This window comes from Camelus bactrianus, chromosome 19, assembly GCF_048773025.1.
Source record: "Camelus bactrianus isolate YW-2024 breed Bactrian camel chromosome 19, ASM4877302v1, whole genome shotgun sequence".
NCBI lineage: Eukaryota > Metazoa > Chordata > Mammalia > Artiodactyla > Camelidae > Camelus > Camelus bactrianus.
Genome location: NC_133557.1, coordinates 32344437 through 32364329, shown reverse-complemented (window position 1 = coordinate 32364329; position 19893 = coordinate 32344437). Strand labels below are relative to the sequence as shown.

Sequence of the window (19893 nt, the reverse complement as noted above, 5' to 3'; positions counted from 1 at the left end):
GTGCAGGCTTTCCACCGGGCAGGCTTGAAGCCTAACTCCTGTGTGTCTCAAGGGTCAGCTCCGATTCTGAGGGTAAGTGATACGAAGTTGAATGGATGATGATCCTGCTTTTGCAGCAGTCCCTGTAAACCTGTTCAGTCAGCAGTGGGATTGTCAAGTTTGTCATTTGTAAAGCAGATGCTTGAGTATCAAACTTTGCTGCTGTGGTTTTGCTTTTCTTATGCTAATACAGACTCTTAATGTGGTATTTAATAAACTTTTACAAGAAGGTAAAAGAGGTTCCCCCCAATACAAAGATTACTGTGTTTGTTTTGCAAAGATAAATGTATATGTAGAAAATCAAGACAATGTAAAAATATAAAGAAGGAAGCAGAAACCCCAGAAACGGCACTGTGTGGAAGCCCAACGTTAGAGCTATTGTCCTGTTTGTGAGCCTGGTTGCATGTGTGGGGCAGAGGGTGTTAGGAGGTGGGGCCACTGTGCACGGCTGACTTGTCTCCCCGCTCCCATGTGAGACTCTTTCAGAGGGTGGAGCTTGTCACCCCCTAGTTACATCCTTAAATGATTTCATCGTATGGATGTTTCTTGACTATTGTTTCAACCCAGTCCCTTGGTGATGAACATTGGTTTGTGTCCGTTAGTTTAAAAAAAAAAAAAAAGCCTGCTGGGAGCACCCTTATAAATGCACTTGCACTTTCCCAGTTACCTCTAGGGTCAAGATGAAGCAGCCCCACCTGGCTGGGGACAGAGATACTGCCTGCTCTGTACCGACGTAAAGGGCTCTTGGTAAATGTTTGCAGTCTCTCCTATGGGGTCCTGTTTCCCCAACTGGTCATGTCTGACATTGCCACTCTGTCAAGTGACGTGTGCCGTTTATTACACGTTTGCTGTGTATAAGTGCTGACTGGCACTTGCCATGGTGTGGTTTCAGATATCCTTTTAGGAAACTGAGGTTACAGTTGTCCCCGTTTCCTGAGCAGCACGCCTAGCTGTTAGGTTTGCAGCTGGGGTTGAAGCCAGGAACATCCTGGCACAATGCCTGCCTTCTTCCACGGTGCTGCCCCTTGAACCTCCCAGCCCCGAGTCTACTTATCAGAGGACTTACCTGACTTATTAATTTGCCCGGCAGGGGAGGGGTGGCTGCTGGCTGCCTTGATCAGGTCGTGGGATGCTGGAGGAGTTGACCCCCCACCCCGAGATGCCCCCAGCACTCCATCAAGACAGGGCTGGGTGGACACTAGCTGCTGACTCTTCAGGTTTGTTAGATTGTAATTGAAAGTGTTTTCCCCCTAAGGACGTGTGTTTGGCAGTAAGGTGGCTCCTGTCTGCGCGTGCCCCGCCTGTGCAGCAGTGACGAGCCCGAGAGCTGCACCAAGCCCAGCTCTGGTGGTTCTGCAGAGCTGACACACAGAGTCTGCTCCCTATCTCATAGCTTTTTAGTGTAAGCTTGGACTTTCCACACCGCCCCTAAAACTAGACATTGGCCTCCGCTAATCTCAGGGAAAGGAAGGACTCCAGCTGAGATACACAGTTTAGTTCTTGTGTTTTGTATTTCCGCACATTCCTCCAACCATTCTTTTTGCACCTTGACCTGTGGTTTGAGATTCTAATTCCTTTATAAGATGCAGCTCCACTCGGGAAGCAGATCCTTGTGAGAGAGAAGGCCTGTGTTGTTTTCTCCAACCACTTTCCCTTTGAACTGGAGCGGTAGGCACTCTGAATGCTGCAATTTCATGATTGGAAATCGGTGCTTTCTCAGTCACCATGTGAAACTGCGGTGAGGAGAGGGCCAGAGGGGCTGGGAGAGCTGAGTCCTGAAGCATCACTGCCACAGTCCTTCGGTCCTACCGACTGGGAAGTTCCGGGTTGCTTCTGACCCGTCAAGAGCAGCCCTTTAAAGTTGCCCTTCAGTGTCAGGTGTATGCTGCCGGCTGTTCTCAAACTGATACCGCTACAGAAATTAACCCGGACCACAAACAGCTTTTGTTTGTTTATGTTGTAGCTGTTGGTATTTCCCACTTTTGGCATTAAAAATTGACATTTAAATATACTTTTTCACTTAAAAATAATAATTAACACTTGCATATTAACACTTTATGAAAACTGTTCCAAGAGGAAAACAGCTGGATGAGAGGTGGCATTGCTTTACAGTTTGGCAAATCTCTTTAATGTCTGGCTTAAGCAACAATCGTCAGATTCTCCTGTCTGCTTCTGAATTCCAGCTGTTGTAATAGCATGGTCGTTTAGCATCTGAAAAATACCACGTGCTCCTGAAAGAGGAGTGTTGTGCAAATAGTTTGACCTTGGGGACCTCCTGAAAGACCACACCCCCCGTCCCCCCAACATACTTTGAGAACCTCTGCTCTGGGTCATAGTTAGAAATGCTCTTTTGTTGAGAAATGAGATTAAAAAAAGAAAAATAGTTGACTCTAAACTTGAACAACTGGGAAAATGGATTACTTTTAAGAAGATAGGCAATGTCTTTGAACTTTTTTTTTGAATCAGCCATGTCCTTGCTTTTTGGGAAACGTGTGGAAAATGTGTGTTGTCCCCAGTTAAGAGGTGTCAGTGCATATCTCTCCCTTGAAGAGGACCACCTGGAACCAGAGGCCCAAGCACAGCCAGGGTGCCTGCTGGGTGAGGAAGCCTCAAGGCTTCTGTTGGCTTTAGGGCACAGTGGCATTTTGCATTTGTTATAGGGTGTCCTTTCCTTATCTACAGCCTCTTGCTGGGTCCTTAACAGCTCTTGCTGCAGTGAAACAAGGTGAGAGTGGCCTGTACAGGGGCCTGGCCCCGGGAGACCACAGGAGGGTGCAGGGATCAGCAACCATGTCCCCGGGGTGCTGGTCGGGAGTAGCCCGCACAGGAGAACTTGGGCCAAACAGACCGCTGCGGCTATAAGGCAATCAAGTGGCTTATCGCAGGAGTGGTCCCTGGAGAATCAGGGTTTTTAATTCACAGCTACGGGACCTAGAGGCTCCGAGGGGAAGCAGCCCCTGGAGTGCGCAGCAGGGGTGACTGTCCTGAGCAGTGACTCACTGCCTGCAGGTTGTCTGTCTGTCGTGCGGGCTCTCTCTCGCTCTCTCTGTCTTGGTCGAGGAAGGAGAGGGGAGGCTACGTTTTGGAACCCATCCCAGCGCTGTCCTTGGGAGTTCAGCGGCAGCCAGGCTTGTCCCACACAGCACTCACTGAGGACGAGAGCCTGCACGGTTCAGAGGGTCGCTAAGCCCCAGGCAGCAGCCTTAAGAGCACCAGTCCTCAGGGGCAGGATTCCAGCAGCCCCTTGCACAGTGTTTGGTTGCTCACCGGGAGTCCACTCGGGCTGCTGCACCAGACCGCAGACTTGCAGGCCTCGTATGCAGTAGACGGTTCCCCACAGCGCTGAGGGCTTGGGGCCCAAGGCCCAGGGTGCCGGCAGACCCTGTGGATGCCTCTCCCTGGCTGCAGGGGCCGAGTGAGCTCTGGCGCCTACTTTTAAGGGCAGTGAGCCCATTCCTGAGGGCTCCAACATCGTGGACTAAGTACCACCCAAGGGCCCCCACCTCCTATCACCATCACCTCAGAACTGGGTTTCAAACTGAGTTTGGGCCAGGGGCGCAGGCAGGCAGACCACAGCAGGAGCCCGTTCCAGATGGTCACTCGTGAGAGTGCCCAGACTTGAGACAGCTCTCTACATCCCGAAGGCACCAGTGTTCTCTGAATACCAGCCCACAGTAGCCGGACGGCCCCACACGTCTGCAGCAGCAAACACCACACCTGTCCACTAAACACCTCTTCCCCCAGACACGGAGGGGCGGCGGGCCTGGACTCGCGTGGCAGAGGGAGAAGCCCCACTTCTGTTCACCTGAATATCCTCACAGAACCTGTGCAGGAGACTACACAGTGCTCAGGACAGAATCGGGAAAGCCTCATTACCCCCTCCCTAATCTTGATACATTCAGGTGGCTCTTGTGGTCCCTGAAGCTGGTTTGGAGAGTTGCCCATTGAGGGCACAAGCCTGTTATGCACTAGAAACCCTATGGGGGGCCGGTGCACCCCCTGCCCACCCACTACGAGGAGCGGGGGTGGGGGAGGCTGGAGCCCACCGCGGCCCAGCTGAGCACCGGTCCTCAGCAGGTTACGCAGCAAGTTTGCTTTTTATTCCCAAGTATTGTAGAGCAGAAGTATATAAGAAGTTTTAAACAGCAGGATTGTTCCTAGGTTTGTCTCTGTGTTTACCTCTTGAGAACCTTACTGTGTTGTGAGTGCCTTTGCTTCAGGTTAATTTTAATAATGACAGTGTTGTTGGGAAAGCAGCAAACTTTGCGTTAGCATCTGAGGGACTTAAATGTAACTTATACATCTGAGTCAGGTTCTCTGTGGAAATTCAGGTAAACGAAGGCGGGGCTTCTCCCTCTGCCCCGCAAGCCCAGGCCCGCCGCCCCTCCGTGTCTGGGGGACAAGGTTTTTAGTGGACAGGTGTGGTGTTTGCTGCTGCAGATGTGTGGGGCCGTCCGGCTACTGTGGGCTGGTATTCAGAGAACACTGGTGCCTTCAGGATGTAGAGAGCTGTCTCAAGTCTCTGGGCACTCTCATGAGTGACCATCCCATTAATAAAAACAATTGTGAAAGAGTAATTGGGAAAGCTTGTCTTTTTTGGGGGAGGGGGTTACTTAAAAAACTTTTAGCTAGCATCTTCTCAGTCCCTCCTCTTCCACAGCAGAGGATTAGTTGTGAGACGGGAAGACCCTTAATAAAAAGTACAAGTAACTGTAAACTTTGGCCTAGTCTTTCAGAAATAAGTTAGCAGAGGCCAACATAATGAGATTATGTTATAGCACTGGGTATAATTTGAGATTGGCAGGTTACCATTGTTGCACAATTAATGTTAATTTTGATTTTTGCTTTGGGAGGTGGGTATGAGGTTCAGAGAACCACACTGTTTTGCCACCAGGTGGGACAGATACGCATCTGTGTGTTATCTTTTTGAGAAGCTGGAGCTGTTTTCTCACAGTTCCCGTGCTGTGAAAATAGGACCTTAATTGTGGTTATATATTGTATTTTAAAGTGTCTTAGCAGAATTAGTCTCTAGTGTATAGAACTAAACATCTTTAAATGGGCAAGATGCAGTTACCTCTACCTGTCTCCAGCTTTGTGGAGGTCAAGCATTCAAATTTACAATGGTCATAGAGTCAGGCATCGCTAACATTACTTGGGGAGGGTATTTTTGATCTTGTGTTTAAGAAAACCACTTCTGGCAGCTTAATATTTTTTCGGAGTTGAAGGGAGCATTTAGCGGTTGATAACAGTTTTGTGGAAGGAAATGTTTAATCTCTTCTGATGCTAAAGACTCCATGTGTGTGATTGCTTTGCACGTATTCATCGTGTTCTTAAACTACTAGGTAGGAATGGCACGTTACAGAAGTTCTCAGTCTGTTTCATGTGGGTCCCCAAACCCTTTTGGGGGCTAAGAGGTCAGAACTCCGTCCCCAGTCATCGTTGGCCTGGTGAGCGTTCTCCACCCCACACGGAGCATCACACACGCGGTTGTGTTTACAGTGTGCTGGGCGGAGGCACCACTGACAGACTCTGTTTTCCAGGTGGGGTTTGGTTTGGCAGGCATTTTCTTGAAGAGAAGTGGCATGAGTCTCAAGGAAAGCAGCTGACCGTATTTGTTACTTATGATAAAATTCAAGATGTAAGCGAAAATTAGAATGTTGGCAGTGACTAAAGACGTTTCGGGAGGTGGGCGCCAACATTAACCAGCGGGTCCTTGTCCACTACGCGCTCTGCTGGCACGTGGGCTCCACTGTGTCCGGACCAGGCTTCCAAGTGACCACCAGGCACGGGAGCAGAGGGTGCATTCAGAGTGGGTTGTCACGTAAGGAGCTATGGAAAGTTCACAAGCACGGTTTCAGATTCATTTTGTGACTGATTTTTATGGAACTGCTACTCGTCAGGATTTGCTGTAATGTCAGCAAATGTGCGTAATTCTGAAAATCCTCAGCTTTAATTTTGAAAATACCGATATATCCCACATAAAAACAGCTCTTTGGGGGTCCTCAAATTTTAAGAGTATAAAGGGGCCCTGACAGCAAAAGTTGGAGAGTGCCTTTCAAGAACTTGGAAGGTGGGCTGTGGCCTGTTCAAGAATGGCCTTTGGCACTGCAGATGAGAACTGTTGGCTTGTGGAAAAGCAAGATTTCATGGTATTATTCCTACTTGTCATTAGTAGGAAATGGAAAAATTTGCACTTAGAAACTTAGGACATTAATAGTGAATTATTTCAGTATGTTCGGTGTTCACCTCCAGTTTTTCTCTTTTCCGTTGTCCTTCTCCTTGGGAGCGTTTGCTCCCAGCATGGTGCGATCAGGTGTGTTGGCTGGCTGTCGTGTGTGGCCCTGTACACTCTAAGTTGTGTTTGGAACATAACACACTTTTTTTTTAACTTTCGCCTTGATCATAGATGTTTTGTCTTTTGTCTTGATATACCTGCTTTTGTTTCATGAGCTGAAATTTTATATTAGAATTTCTGTGTTAGAAATTACGAAATCAATTTTGTAAATACAAAGTCAAGATAAATGAACCAAATTATTTTAAGTGATCTGATCTATTTTGAATGAAGTACTTACCTCATTACATGTAACAGAAATAACTGGATTCTCCTATTCTGACTGATTATTCAAAACTCAAATCCAAAAACTTTTTCCAGATGTAAACTTTAAAAACTTCATTCCTGAAAACATCCGAATTCCTTTGCTTTTGTCGATGTTCACTGTTGTGGAATGTGAAAGTTTATTTCAAGACCCTTCTGAGAAGCAGTTTCTTGTTTTGACATGGGTTCGCGATGATGTGGGTGGCTGGTTGGGGTGAAGTGGTCACTGTCTCTTTAAAAGGAGGTGCCGCGGAATGTTTGTTCTGTTGCTAAGGAGACCTCAGTTACTAAGTTCTCTCCTCTAAGGAGAGGCAGTTGGCCTGAGTCAGAGAAGGAGGTGAGGTGCTGGCAGAGGGTCTTGGGTCTAGAATGTGAAATGTGTTGAATGCCTGATACTCAGGACCAAAGACATGTTCGCTGATAAACTAAGGTGGTTTGAAGGAGGGAGCAGAAGTGGTGTTTAAATGCACGTGGACGCGGTACCACGTCCTGTTCAGTCATCCTAACATCTGTCTTCTGAAACCTTTCTTGGGTTTTTAACTAGAACGATGACATAGCTAACAGTGGTAAGAATTCCTGAATAGTTTACTCTCGTGTGTAGTTTTGTTGTTCATCTTTGCACATTGTGTTCGTATTTCTCTCTGAGGTTTTATTGAGCTGTGTCCATCTCCAAAGGAGGATGGTAGATTGGAAAGCAGCTGACACCCGATGACTGGTCGTGAAACCCTCTGTCCCCGAGGCCCCTGGGCTCTTCCCACCAGTGCCCTGGCCTTGGCCTGTCCCAGACCCCTGCTTTCAGAGTGTGGACAGAGTATCTGCCCTTCTTTTAGAAGTCCTTAGGGAAGGGAACCGTGTTTCGGAGGCTAGTTGGTTGGTTTTTCCACTCCCTGGATGTCTTTGCAGGTCACACGACCTACACTCAAATAAGAGATTGCTTGGAAAGTTTGATGCCTTTTTAAACATGGTTTTAGCTGTATTTACTTTAAGACCTATAAACTATTTTCTTCATTTTAGGAGCTTACTCCATGGGCGCAGTCTCGAGATACCCTGTGCTGTTACTTGTGAACAGTGAGCAGCAGCAGCAGTGTTTCTGGCCTGGCGCCGTCCTCGCACCCCGTGGTTGCCTCAGCCGGGTGGTGTGTTCAGCAAGTCAGGAACTTCGTATCCAAGCTTCCATTTGGGACAGGTGACACGTCAATAAGGTAAAAGTCAACCACAAAATCTTAGGTTTTGATAACGTGTTTTCTGTGTCTAAAGTGGCATTATGTGTAAAGAAACTGATACAACATTAATATTTCGCTGAAATACTCTAGCCTTTAGCCCAAGTTTTTAGATGAATGTTAATCGTGTGCTGAGGGGTTGACCTCGATTGTCCCCTTTATTTTTACTGTCGTGGTTTTAGTGGTGCATTAACGATGATGTTGTCTAGTCCCTTTGGTGAGAACTGGGTTTTGTAGAGAATTTTTCCTGCAGAAGAACTTGGGAGACAAGAAAAGTGTGGTATGGTGGCACAGCTGATGTCACAGCTACTCCTGCAGGCTTCTGAGTGACCTGGGAGTGTCACAGGCTGACACAGGGTGGAGGAGCTGCAGAATTGGGCAGGTGAATGGGGAGTGACAGCACTCATTGGGAAGCAAAGGATTAGGTTGTGTGTGATTTGAATTTTGTTTATGTTTTGAAGGTTTTCATTCCATACCAGTCATTCCTCTAGGATGGAACGTGGCGTAAAGTCTGAGTCATCGTTAGCAGTTAAATGTGATTAAAGCCTGCACAGCTTGGGGAAAAAAATTCTCAAGGTATATACTGTTTCAAGTCTTCTTCACTTTAAGTAAGAATAAAGTTTTCCCAAACGTGACCCTTTAATAATCTATTAGAAAGAAAGTGAAAAGGTAAGGAGAGAGAGAAGAAATCCACATTCAAGGTACCATACGTCTGGTTGTATATTTCCTCTGTCCCGGTGTTAACGCCTGTCCCTGGAGCCCACTGGACCCAAGCAGCACCCATCTCGTGTCCACATGGTCGTGGCTCCCGAGTCTGGGCAGGGTTCCCCTGCGGTGCGACCACAGGGCTCACTCACCACTCAGCCCACAGCAGGGCTGGGGTTCGGGCCAACACCACACCATCTCCCCATGGTTGCTCTGTGTAAGGTGTGCACAGGGTGGCTGCACGTCTCACGCAGCTCAGGGCCTCAGAGCCCAAGACCGGAGTGTCGAAGGCCAGCCTGACTCCAGGGGAGGGAGGTGGACCCCGTCCTGTCCTCACGCACATGCTGCTCCTCGACTCCTTCCCCACGACCTGTTTTAGAAATCCTTGTCCCGAGCAGTTAGCCAGCAAAACTAAATCTGTTGCTGGCTGTGTTTTTCTGCTGAACATTAGATACATGACAGTTAAAATTTTCTTCAAGAATTACCTTGAATGGTCTCATGTACTGCACTTTAGGAAGCCCCTTCACTTGCGTAGGTGGAGGAGTGTTGGGTCACCATGTTTCCCGCGTGGGTGCTGCTCCCTTGTGGGTGCTCCTGTCACCAGTGGCTCCTGGTCCTTGGAGGGAGCAGGGCCCTGGCTGACGCCGTCGTGGTCTGCTTGTGTCTGCCCGGCAGGTATGGACGAGAAGGGTGATCCGAGCGGGGAGGATGCGCCCAGGGCCGTCAAGCCCACCAGCAAAGAGTTCAGGAAGACGTGGGGGTTCCGGAGAACCACCATCGCCAAGCGCGAGGGCGCGGGGGAGGTGGAGTTGGACCCCCTGGAGCCGCAGCCGCAGCAGCAGAGCCTCTCCCTGCGGCGCAGCGGGCGGCAGCCAAAGCGGACGGAGCGGGTGGAGGAGTTCCTCACCACTGTCCGCCGCAGAGGCAGGAGGAGTGCCCCCGTCTCCCTGGAGGACCCCGGCGAGCCCACGTCGTGCCCCGTCACAGACGCCGAAACCGCCTCTGAAGGGAGTGTGGAGAGCGCCTCCGACGTGAAGAGCGGGCCCAAGGCCAGCTCTGTGGGCGCCAGGGGCCGCCCGGCCCCCGCAAAGGCCAGAGGGGGCGGCGGTGAGGACGACACCTCCGACAGCGACAGCGACGGCTTGACCTTGAAGGAGCTTCAGAACCGGCTGCGGAGGAAGCGAGCGCAGGAGCCAGCCGACGGGCCCGCCAAGGGCCCGCAGAGCCGGCTGAGGAAGAAGCGCCGGGGCGACGAGCCGCCCGAGGCTGTGGACGGCCAGGCGGGCGGCCCCGCGGAGGGCTCACTGCCAGGCCAGCAGGAGCCCGAGGCCGAGCAGGGGTCCACGCCCCAGGTGGCAAGAGAGGCCAGGGAGAGCCGGCCAGAGGGGAGGGCAGCCCCGGGGCTTAAGGACGAAGAGGCTGGGGACGCGGTCAGGCCCAAGCCCGAGTGTGAGGGCTACGACCCCAGTGCCCTGTACTGCATCTGCCGGCAGCCTCACAACAACAGGTGGGTTGAGGTGTAGCCCCGGGGTTTGGTGCCCGAGCTGTCCAGAAGGTCCAGGCCCTGGACACCGCTGAGATTGGCCACTGTCTGAATGTAAAGAGCCCTTGGCTGGCCTGGAGGAGCCACTTGTTCAGTTTAAATAGACAAACCAGTCCTTGTCAAAGAAGAAGCAAGTGGAGCGGGTGGGGACTGTCCAGTGGTGGCAGCTGGCCTTGGGTGTCTGTGCCTCACTCACACCAGCCATGTGCAGCCAGAGGTCAGTGTGCCGGGCGGTGTGGTCTGGGAGAGCTCTTTTGGTTAACACTCTGAGCTGTCCTGGACGGTGGCATGGATGTAGGGCCAGCTCAGAGTCTGGCTTTGACTGGGTGCCCAGAGTGTTTGGTGACTAGTTTTAGTTCGTCAGGAGAGTGGTGATAAAGGCATTGTTGCCATTTCATGGGCAAGCACTGTGGTGTTCAGGGCAGGACGCCCCCCACAAAGATGGTTGAGGCAAATTTAGTTGAATGTTAGTAAAGTCAAGAGAAGGCCACGTGGATGTTCTGTGTGTTTGCACGTTTTTCATAATAGAATGTTGAAACCCATTTGATTTGTTTCTCATTTTCTGTTCTTAATATTTTATAATCTCAGGTTTATGATTTGCTGTGACCGATGCGAAGAATGGTTTCATGGCGACTGTGTGGGCATTTCTGAGGCTCGAGGGAGGCTCTTGGAGAGGAATGGGGAAGACTATATCTGCCCAAATTGCACCATCCTGCAGGTGCAGGACGAGAACAGCTCAGAGACTGTAGACCCGCAGGACGTGCGGGTGAGAGCTGCTGATGCTGACGGCACCGACTTTACCAGTATAGGAACCATAGAGCAGAAATCAAGTGAAGACCAAGGAATAAAGGGCAGAATTGAGAAAGCGGCAAACCCAAGTGGCAAGAAAAAACTCAAGATATTCCAGCCCGTAAGTACCTGTCTCTCAAGGTCAGTGGTGGGGTCGCCTTAGAGATCTCAGACTGCTGTTGGCAGAACCGTCCAGACCAGCAGTCGTTTCTTCTGAGATGAGTTAATCTCCCTGGAGCGGCGCCGTGCGAGGCTGGGCCCAGGGCAGGGCAGTGGCCTCCCCGTGGGCTCCGTGCCCCTGTGTGATGCAGGCACTGCCGTTCTTTTTTTCTTTTTTTTTTTTTTTTTTTTTTTTTTAACTATCTTCCTTCTGTGCTGTTTTTACTGGCTTAACGTTTTCCTTAAATGGACTCACTTTTTAAAAATTTAGTAAGTGTTCTTATGAATGGGATCTTGAGTTTAAAGTTCATATGTTAAGTAAGGAAATTATTTTTCATCATCAAAGTACGTGTGCACCTGAACCACCCGCCACCACCCTGAGAGAGCCGGTGGTCTTCCACCCACCCCACCAAGAAGCTGCGGCTGCTGGTGCCTTCCTGGCTCGGCTCCCTCCTCCGAGCGGTGGGCGCTTCAGGGGTGCCCTCTGCTGAGGGGACACCCTTGCTGTGCTCCCGGGTGCCCACCAGTGCTCGCGCGGGCTCTTTGCTCCCTTCCCGGCTCTGTTTACCTGTGTCTCCTGCCGGCTGGTTTTTAGGCCCCTTCCAGTCCGTGGTTCTTTGTCACGGTTTCCATGCATCTTGCTCTCCTGGTCGGCCCACTCAGGGCATGTTTTCACCCCAGGCCTCTGGTGGGGGGCACCCCACCGCCCGTCCTTCAGCAGGTGTTGGGCACACGGGAGGCTCTGAGGTGGCCGTGTCGGCACCCCTGCCATAACCCTGTGTGCTGTGTTGGCCTCGAGGGCTGGACCGTGTAAATTGTACCATACTACCATGGAAGTGTGACAGTAAATGGTAATTTTTTTTAATTAATGGAATTGAATTAGTGGGGAAAGTCTTCCTATTGCTGATGTGTTTGAGACTATGTAGCTTAAATATTTTTGAGTAAAACTTGGATTCTTTGGAAGAAAGACAGTTAAGTACCTCCCTTGAGAAGTAAGACTTGGCTCCAGTACGTCGGAGGGGTCTGTACTTGCACGTGTGTCGTGACCGTCAGAACGTGCTTCCGTCGTAAACAGCAGCGGCTGCACTTGGTTCTTGCAGTGCCCTCCATCCCTGCCACGGCGTGACAGGGCGCCACAGACTTAGCAGCTTAAAACAAAGTCATGAGCTGCTTTCTGTGGGTCAGAAGCCTGGGCCTGGCTTAGCAAGGCCCTCTGCTCTGGGTCTCTCGGGCTGCACGCCGGGGGTAGGTGGGGGCTGGGGAAAGAGCCACTTTCCAAAGCTCTCACGTGATTTAGCAAGTAATTATGTCCTGTGTGATGTTTGTGGCGCACATGGCTACAAAGTTACCTTTTTCTGAGACAGATTGAGTTGGCCATCCTGGATGCTGTCTGGCAGTCTTGACTTCAGTGCCCTGCCACGGCCCTCTCCCAGCCAGGCCCTCTCAAGGGCTTTCATTGGATTAAATCAGACCCTTTGAGCCTCCTGGGAATCCTTTTATTTGGGATCTTAATTACATGTGCAAAATCCCTGCCCCTGTGCCCAATGATGGAACCTAATTGTGGGTGTGAAATCCCATTCTATTCAGAAGTGAGTCCTGAAGTCCCCTGAGACCTCTGCCCCCTACGCCTGATGTGAGGGCCGCACACACACGGCGGGGGTGGGGGGGAGGCGGGCTGTGTGCTCTGGATGACCAGAGGCGCTCCTTTACTCATGGTCGTCCACCGTTAAGAAGCGGTCTCAGTACTGTGAGGCGTGGTTTTACAAAGCGCCATGCCTGCTGAAGGTGGAAGTAGGTTGTTCGAAGTCCTGTTTTTTTCCTGCAGGTGGTGGAGGCTCCTGGCGCCTCCAGGTGCATCGGGCCTGGGTGCTCTAGCGTGGCGCAGCCCGACTCAGTTTACTGCAGCAACGACTGCATCCTGAAGCATGCTGCCGCCACCATGAGGTTTCTGAGTGCGGGGAAAGAGCAGAAGCCGAAGCCTAGAGAGAAAGCCAAGGCAAAGCCCGAGAAGCTCGTTCTTCAGAAATGCAGCGCCCAGGTAAGCTGAGCGAGACCAGCCATCTGAGGAGGGAGCTGGGGGCGCCACAGGCTGGGCAGGCACTGCGGGCGCGGCGGCCCGGCTGTGTGCTGCACTGCCACCCGTGCCCTGGCCCCCACCGCCTCCAGTTTTCTGTCAGAATTACAAAGAAGCGTCTGTTCCAGTGTTGCTCCGGCTCTGGCCAGGGCATCATCGGCATAAACTCAGGAGCCGGCTGCTGCGCAGAAGCAGCTTCTCGTCCACAGGCCGGCCTTCTTGGGAGAAGCGCTGGCAGCAGTTGTGTGGAAACACGGGGCAGCGGGGGCAGGGGTGGGATCTCGGGCGGGGCCCCGTGCTCTGCCCCCTCTGGGACTTAGCCTCGGCCCCCTGCACTGCTTGTGCTTTTGGAAGAGCCGGGATGTTTTCAAGATCACAGGCTCTTGCTGACTCGAGTTTTGTCTCAGTTTGATGTGGCTGTGTCGCAGCCTCACATCAAAGCGTAACTACTGCTTTTCTGGGAGTTTTTTTGATAACTTAAAATGCTTATTTAGGATTAGGTGGCTTACTCTTCAAGGCTGATAAGTTTGAATCATGGAACTCCCAAAGAAGTAGTTGTTGCTTCCATGGTTAAGGGGTGCCGGCACGAGTGCGGGGGAAGTAGGGGACGGGCTCGGAGCTGTCCTTGGTGCCCCTGGTGTGTGTGTGTGTGTCTGTCTGCCTGCCTGTCTGCCTGCCTGTCTCCACTGCCCCTCGCGTTGGTTGTCGTCTTCTCGCATGGAGGCCTGCCTGTACCGCAGGATCGTGCGCTGTGCTGTCACGTCGCTCCAACGTTGAAGTCCTGGGCATGATGTGGGAGGTGGGCCAGGCCCTCGCGCTGAGCAGATGCCGTGCACGCACATGCTCAGGGCGCTGTGGGGGCTTGACTGGACCCCGGGAATAGGGCATCGCCCGACTTTGATTGGAAAGTGAAATGAAGGAAGGTAATTCTGACCTCATTAATGATTGGGGTTTTACTGATTATCCAGGCAGGCATTAAAATCTCTTCTGTGCACAAGAGGCCAGCCGCAGACAAGAAGGAAGACACGTTGAAGAAGGCGGTGGCTGCCCCTCCCAGGAGTGAGGGCCTCACCCAGGAGGCCACTTGCGAGAGCAGCGGCACACCATCCTGGGCGAGTGACCACAATTACAATGCAGTAAAGCCAGAAAGGACTGCTGCCCCCTGGCCGCCTCTGTTGTGTAAATGTATGTATCACCCAGGGGGAGCTCTGGACCCTTCCCGGGCTCTCTGGACAGCCGTCTGCTCAGGCCTGTCCAGAGCTGGGAGTTGTAGCTGTGTTTCGTGCTGCCCTTCCAAAGATGGACGCGCACGCCCGACCCAAGCCACCTCAGAGCCCCGTGTGCCCGCCCTTAGTCTGTCGGGACTTCTGTCTGTTTTCCAAACAGCTGTACCAGCCTCATTGCTGAATGTTTCACCTCTGAAAGTTGCTGTCTTTAATCTCTTTTTTATTCTTAGGCTCTGGTAAGTATTCGCGTGACCTCACAGTGCCTGGTTGAGTAGGCGCACTGCCCAGCACGAGCGCCCGTCGTCCAGACACGCACTGTGGGCCCAGCCTCGGAGCCGCACGAGTGCCCGCGAGCCTCGCTTCTCTGTCGTGGGGGCTCTCACACAGTAGTGCTGTGTCTCATGTTCCACTGAAGTATGATTCTCAGGAGTTAAGCTGCTTTCGGCCAGACAGGGATTTTCTTTCCATGTCCAATTCACACACCACACACCACATAGACACACAAGCCAGTTTGAATGGCCGTTGACCGCCGCTTCATAAGCACGAAGGTAAGTGAGTACGGTGTCTCTCCACTCTGCAGCACCCAGACGGGGGACCCCGTGTCCCGGCTCCACACTGGAGTGTGGCCCTGCTGGGTCCCCTCACTCCAGATTGCAGGTGAGCAGGATCCAGATAATTCAGAGAGAACTTTGAGAGCCTAGATGAGGTCATGCAACTTGAATTTTTCCTCTTTGTTCTTGTTTCTCAGCTTCATTTGCCAAAATTGAATTTTGGAAATTTAAGTTGATCCATAACCCACATCTTATTATTTTTATTCAGTTTTTGTTTGTGCTACGTTTTATACTCTTGTGACTTTTTAAAAAGCACCAAAAAGTAGGCCTAAATCTCAAAATTACAGAAGTGGGCTGCCTTCTTTCAGCCAGCTTTTTAAGCAGTCGCCTGAGGGAAGGCCTCATGGGTAATGGTAAATGCAGAGTGGTTAGAAAAATGCATAACTAAATACTCATTCTAAGAATGTAGAGGCCCAAGACCCAAGAAATGGAGTTGCAAATAATTTGCAAAGCATTACTGCATATGTATATATACTTTTTTAATTTTGGATTTTAGGAGTGAGCTAAGTACAGAATTAAGCAATTGCTGTGTTAGAATGAGTCTTGATACACTTAGGTTTGAGCTAAGAACTGCGTGCTAACGACATGTCTCAAATTTCCATCAAATTGCAGCACCTCTCCATTTTAGCTAACGGGGGCTATGAACAGGCCTGAAAATGGGCATCACCCAGCTGTGCACAGGTGGGGAGCAGTCACTTTGGAAGATTGTGCAGAAGTGCTCTAAATTGGTTATAGGCACATGTCAGAATAAAAGGACAACTGGGGTATAGCCACAGCGCCCTGAGCGACTGATCTCAGCTCAGTTATCTTCCATCTCTGTCGACCGGACCTGGGAACCTGCCCAGAGACCCCCAGGGTGGGGTTAGTCTAGGTGCACTGGGCTGGCGCGTGATACGGGGGGAAGGTGGGGGCTGTGCTCACAGGCTGGCTTTCCCTCCTCTTCCCTGCCCCTCTTCTCTGCAGTCAGCTCCTCACTGAAGCTGGGGATGGGTCTGTTGATGGGAAGTTGGGACAAATTAATGACTGCCCTTCCCAGCACGGTCGCCGCTCAGGAGTAAATGAGTGGATAGCCACAATTCATAGCGTATGTCAGGAACATACTTTTGAGCTAGTTGCTTCTGATCATTTTTTGTTATCCCAGAAATGTCATCTTCCCAAAAGATGATTGGGAGGAGAGTAAAGGTCGCTGGTAAAGCGCTGACTGCAGCCTTGGTGAGTAGCAGTGCCTCTCCCTCTGCCCCAGGCCGTCACCTCGCAGGTGCAGGGGCCCCTCCCCACAGGCCAGTGGGAGGGGGCACTTTGCGCACACTCGGCAGAGCCCTGCATCCCCACCAGGACCCCTGGCTGCAGAGCATAATGTGGGGGGGGGGGGCAGGGATGAGATCTGGGGTGTAGGTCATGCTGGGGACGGTTCTCAGGAGGAGACGCTCTGCATTGACCTGGGTCCAGTCAGGCGTTGGATCCTTGGGCAGCCAGCTCCCTGCTCCAGGAGGTGCTCTGGACCTTGCTCCTCCCAGGCCTGGCACTGGCCTTGGGTTGCAGGAAGGGGAGGGGCTGCTTTTCAGTGACCATGGCAGGCAAGACCTTGCTATGCATGGAAGCTCTTCCCTGCTTTTCCCATGAAAGTGTCGGTAACTCCTTTGTGTTCCCGGGGTGAGGGGTTAACTTACACTTGTTCTCTGGTGAGTTTTTAAAAATTGTTTTTGAGAATTTCTGTATAGTTTCTTTAACTTGTAATTGTTTTATTTATTTCTCTTCACAGTATGTTCCTTTGTGTTTTTATAGTCTTACTACTTATTCTTCATTTCACTGTTTATTTCTCATTACTGTCAAGGCATAAAGAGGGCTGAAAATATTTTTCTAAATTGTCCCTGGTTTATTAGAATTCAGAAGTGGAATTCTGAGTCAGGCACAGCTACTAGTATTTGGACTCCCTAAATGACTCATAAGTGACTTAAAACACTGGATTTTGACTGGAAAATGAGACTTCAACAGTTTCATCTAGTTTTGAGAATTAAAATGGAACCCTGACAGAACTGTACACCCAAATCCTGCAATGTGTTGAGCATCTTACCCAGATAAAAGCATTTCCCAGTGGCTCGTGTGTGTGCCACGCAGACTGGTCCCCATGCCATGTGAAGCGGGTCCCGGGGCACGGGTTCCATGGGGACAGCTGGTGTGGGCTCCAGGAGCACATTCCACAGGCCGTCATGGGAGGAGACAAGTCTCCTAGAGTCACGCGGGGATGTGAGGGACGTTGGAGGGGAAGGGCACAGCTTGGGGGAGTTGCACTTTATCAGTCGTGTGAGCCATTTTTATCTGCTCTTCCTGAATTGTCAGTGGCAAAAAAAATGTGGGAGACAAAGCAGCCTTTGTACATCTGAACCGGTTTCCTACCCCCAGTTGGAGGGAAGACCGGAACTTGTCCCGGTAAAGGATTCACCGTGGCAGCTGACTTTACTATTACCCACGTGGCTGCAGTTCCCTTGGTTGTCACTGGTGTTCTTTGATATTTTTAAGTGTTTACTTTCTACACCTTAAAAAAGAATATCCAGCTGTTGAGTAAATGAGGGCAGGAAAGGCTTCACATGTACATGCACTTTAACCTCCTAACTCAGAGCTGCAGCCACTGCGGGGGGTGGGGCTAGAGGTCCCCACAGCACTGGTCCTGCTCGCCTCCTGCTGCTCTGTGCCTTCGTGCAGCCTGTGGGGCTCCGCACCTGCTGTAGCGGGGCTTACGGAGAGTCCCCGAGGCATTGTTGGGCCCAGGGTCCCCTCTGAAGACGCTGCTGTGTGCCCCCCGCACGGCTCCTGAGCTCCAGGGCTGTGCGAAGTTGTGAGGGGACAGTCTTGCCTGTGTGTGCTGCACATCACCACGCACGTAGTTCTATTCTTCTGAGAATTAAAGAAGTAGACGTAGAAGATTGATAAGACATTTTACACTTTGACTCATGTAAGTGAAGGCTGGGCGACTTGCATCGCCGCACACTCGGAGGCGGCCAGCACGGAGCGCACACAGGTAACTGCTGCGTAGCCCACCGGGCCCCGGGCTGCCGCCAGCCGCAGGCCCCTCCGCTGAGCCTGGCCCTTTGGGACTGCGGCCTGGGGGGTGGTAAACGAAATCTTTAACACACCCTCGCCCCATCATGTTGCTTGAAGTAGACAATTTGGGCACAAATAACAGTTAAAATGTAGCCTCATCAAACTGGTGAGGCTGCCTGTTGACAGGTCTCAAGAGATCTCTCCTCCCAAAGGAGTCTGGCCTGGTCCCCGTGGTCCCAGTAGCCTAGACAGGAAGGGCGAAATGCCTGCCTCCCTGTGTGGCCTCCATCCTGTCCTGCTGCGTTCTTGGGCTCCCGTGGAAGGATGGCTTGACCATTTCATGTATTACCAATCCAACATAAATCAGGTTTGGGTTTAATTTTCAAAATACTGTATGTCACACTGTTAAAACTAGGAAGGGTAATTTGCCTCCAGGTGTGTACTTGCTTTTTGCAAGTTTATTATGGACAGTTCTCTGCCCCTCTCAAAAGGTGTAGGTCACTCAAATACTGGACACCAGTAAGAAAAAAAATCAGTCTTGAAAAACTTGTAGCCCCAAAGCAGGACAGTCTGCTGTGGACCTACGTAAAGCCCCCCAGTGCTGAAGAGCAGCCCAGGCCACCCCCAGTCTCGTTTGGGGAGTGCCTGTGTTTTCTGAAGTGAAAGCAAGCAGTACTGTACTTCTAGAAGAATGATTGACTTCAGGATATTTAAGCAAAGGCACAAGAGCAAAATGGTTTTCTCTTGCTACTTGATTTTTCACACTGAGAAAAATCTTGACAGTCAAGGAACAGCTGAAATGGGGAGCTTCACTCTGCCCCTGTCCCGCTGAGCTGGCAATAGCTGATGTCACAGCAGCACCCCCAGCCACTCCACGTGCGTCTTCTGAGCCCTCGGTCCCCGTGACACTGTCCTTGCCGCAGTAGCTGCCTGGTCTTAGTGCCGAGTGGGTTGGGGACCCAGTGGCAGTGGGGTGGCTCCAGAGAGGGTGACCCATGGGGCCACTCTGACCTGCGACCTGCAGGATGCCTCCCTGCACCCCGTGGAGGGCTCGCTGCCTCTCCAGGGGCTCACTGACTTTCCTACCTTCAACAGCTGATCGTTCTTAAGCAGTGGGCCCACCCCAGGTGTCAGTGTGACAGAGAGCTGCCTGCCTGGGCATTTTGGGAGTGAACTGGGCAGGACGAGAGGCAGAGCAGTCTGCAGTCACTCAGGGTTTCTCACCAGCCCCCATGAGGAGCCATCTGCATGGACCATCTTGGCAGGGGCAGCATGGCGCTGGGCGGGCTGCTCATCCTGGGGTGACTTCCCGTGGGCCACTGGCTGCACAGCTGCTGTCTTCCCCGAGCATCATGGCCCCCATCCCGTGTCCTCCCGTCTCCGCTTAGGCCCACCAGTGCCACCCAGTGGTCGGCGATGCCCCAGCGCCACAGCTCTTTGCAGCGTGACAGGGCCCCGAGCTTCATGCTTACTGGGAAATTGGCCAATTAGAGTGTTGCTGGTCCCTGAGCACACGAACCAGCTCAGTGCTCCACCAGGCTTCACCGCAGCTGGACAGACTGCCAGACTCAGCAGAAAATCTCCATCTGTGGCAGTGGTCTGGTCCTCTGGAGCCCCGGGACAACTCTGGGCCTGGAACTCAGGCACCTCTTCCTCCTCACAAGTAGGCCCCCAGGATGCAGACACTGAAGGAGGCTGTGCCACCGGAGGGGCAGATTGGTACACACTCCCGAAAGCAGTCAGCGTCCAGCCCGGTGGGCAGGTGCAGGTGGGAGACCACCATGCAGTTCCTGGGCTTCATGTGTGCAGCTTAGGGGTTGCTGACCAGCGAGGGGTTCGGCATCCCTGGGGGAGTCTGCTATACCCTGAAGCCACTCGAACGTGCTGGCC

General features: G+C 51.8%; 1 protein-coding gene across 4 annotated transcripts in view; it reads left to right on the top strand.

Annotated features, from left to right (window-relative positions):
• The window catches only part of DIDO1 (death inducer-obliterator 1), a 52161-nt gene that overhangs the window by 12462 nt on the left and 19806 nt on the right, over positions 1-19893 (top strand). For 3 of the 4 annotated variants that reach the window (XM_074347584.1, XM_074347586.1, XM_074347583.1), the window contains exons 2-7: positions 7649-7836; positions 8316-8430; positions 9235-10066; positions 10691-11012; positions 12876-13088; positions 14093-14309. In XM_074347584.1, coding sequence (XP_074203685.1) covers positions 9237-10066; positions 10691-11012; positions 12876-13088; positions 14093-14309 — 1582 coding nt within the window. In that variant the 5' untranslated portion in view covers positions 7649-7836; positions 8316-8430; positions 9235-9236. The remainder of the gene's footprint in view (positions 1-7648; positions 7837-8315; positions 8431-9234; positions 10067-10690; positions 11013-12875; positions 13089-14092; positions 14310-19893) is intronic. The other variant, XM_074347585.1, reaches the window with a different exon arrangement.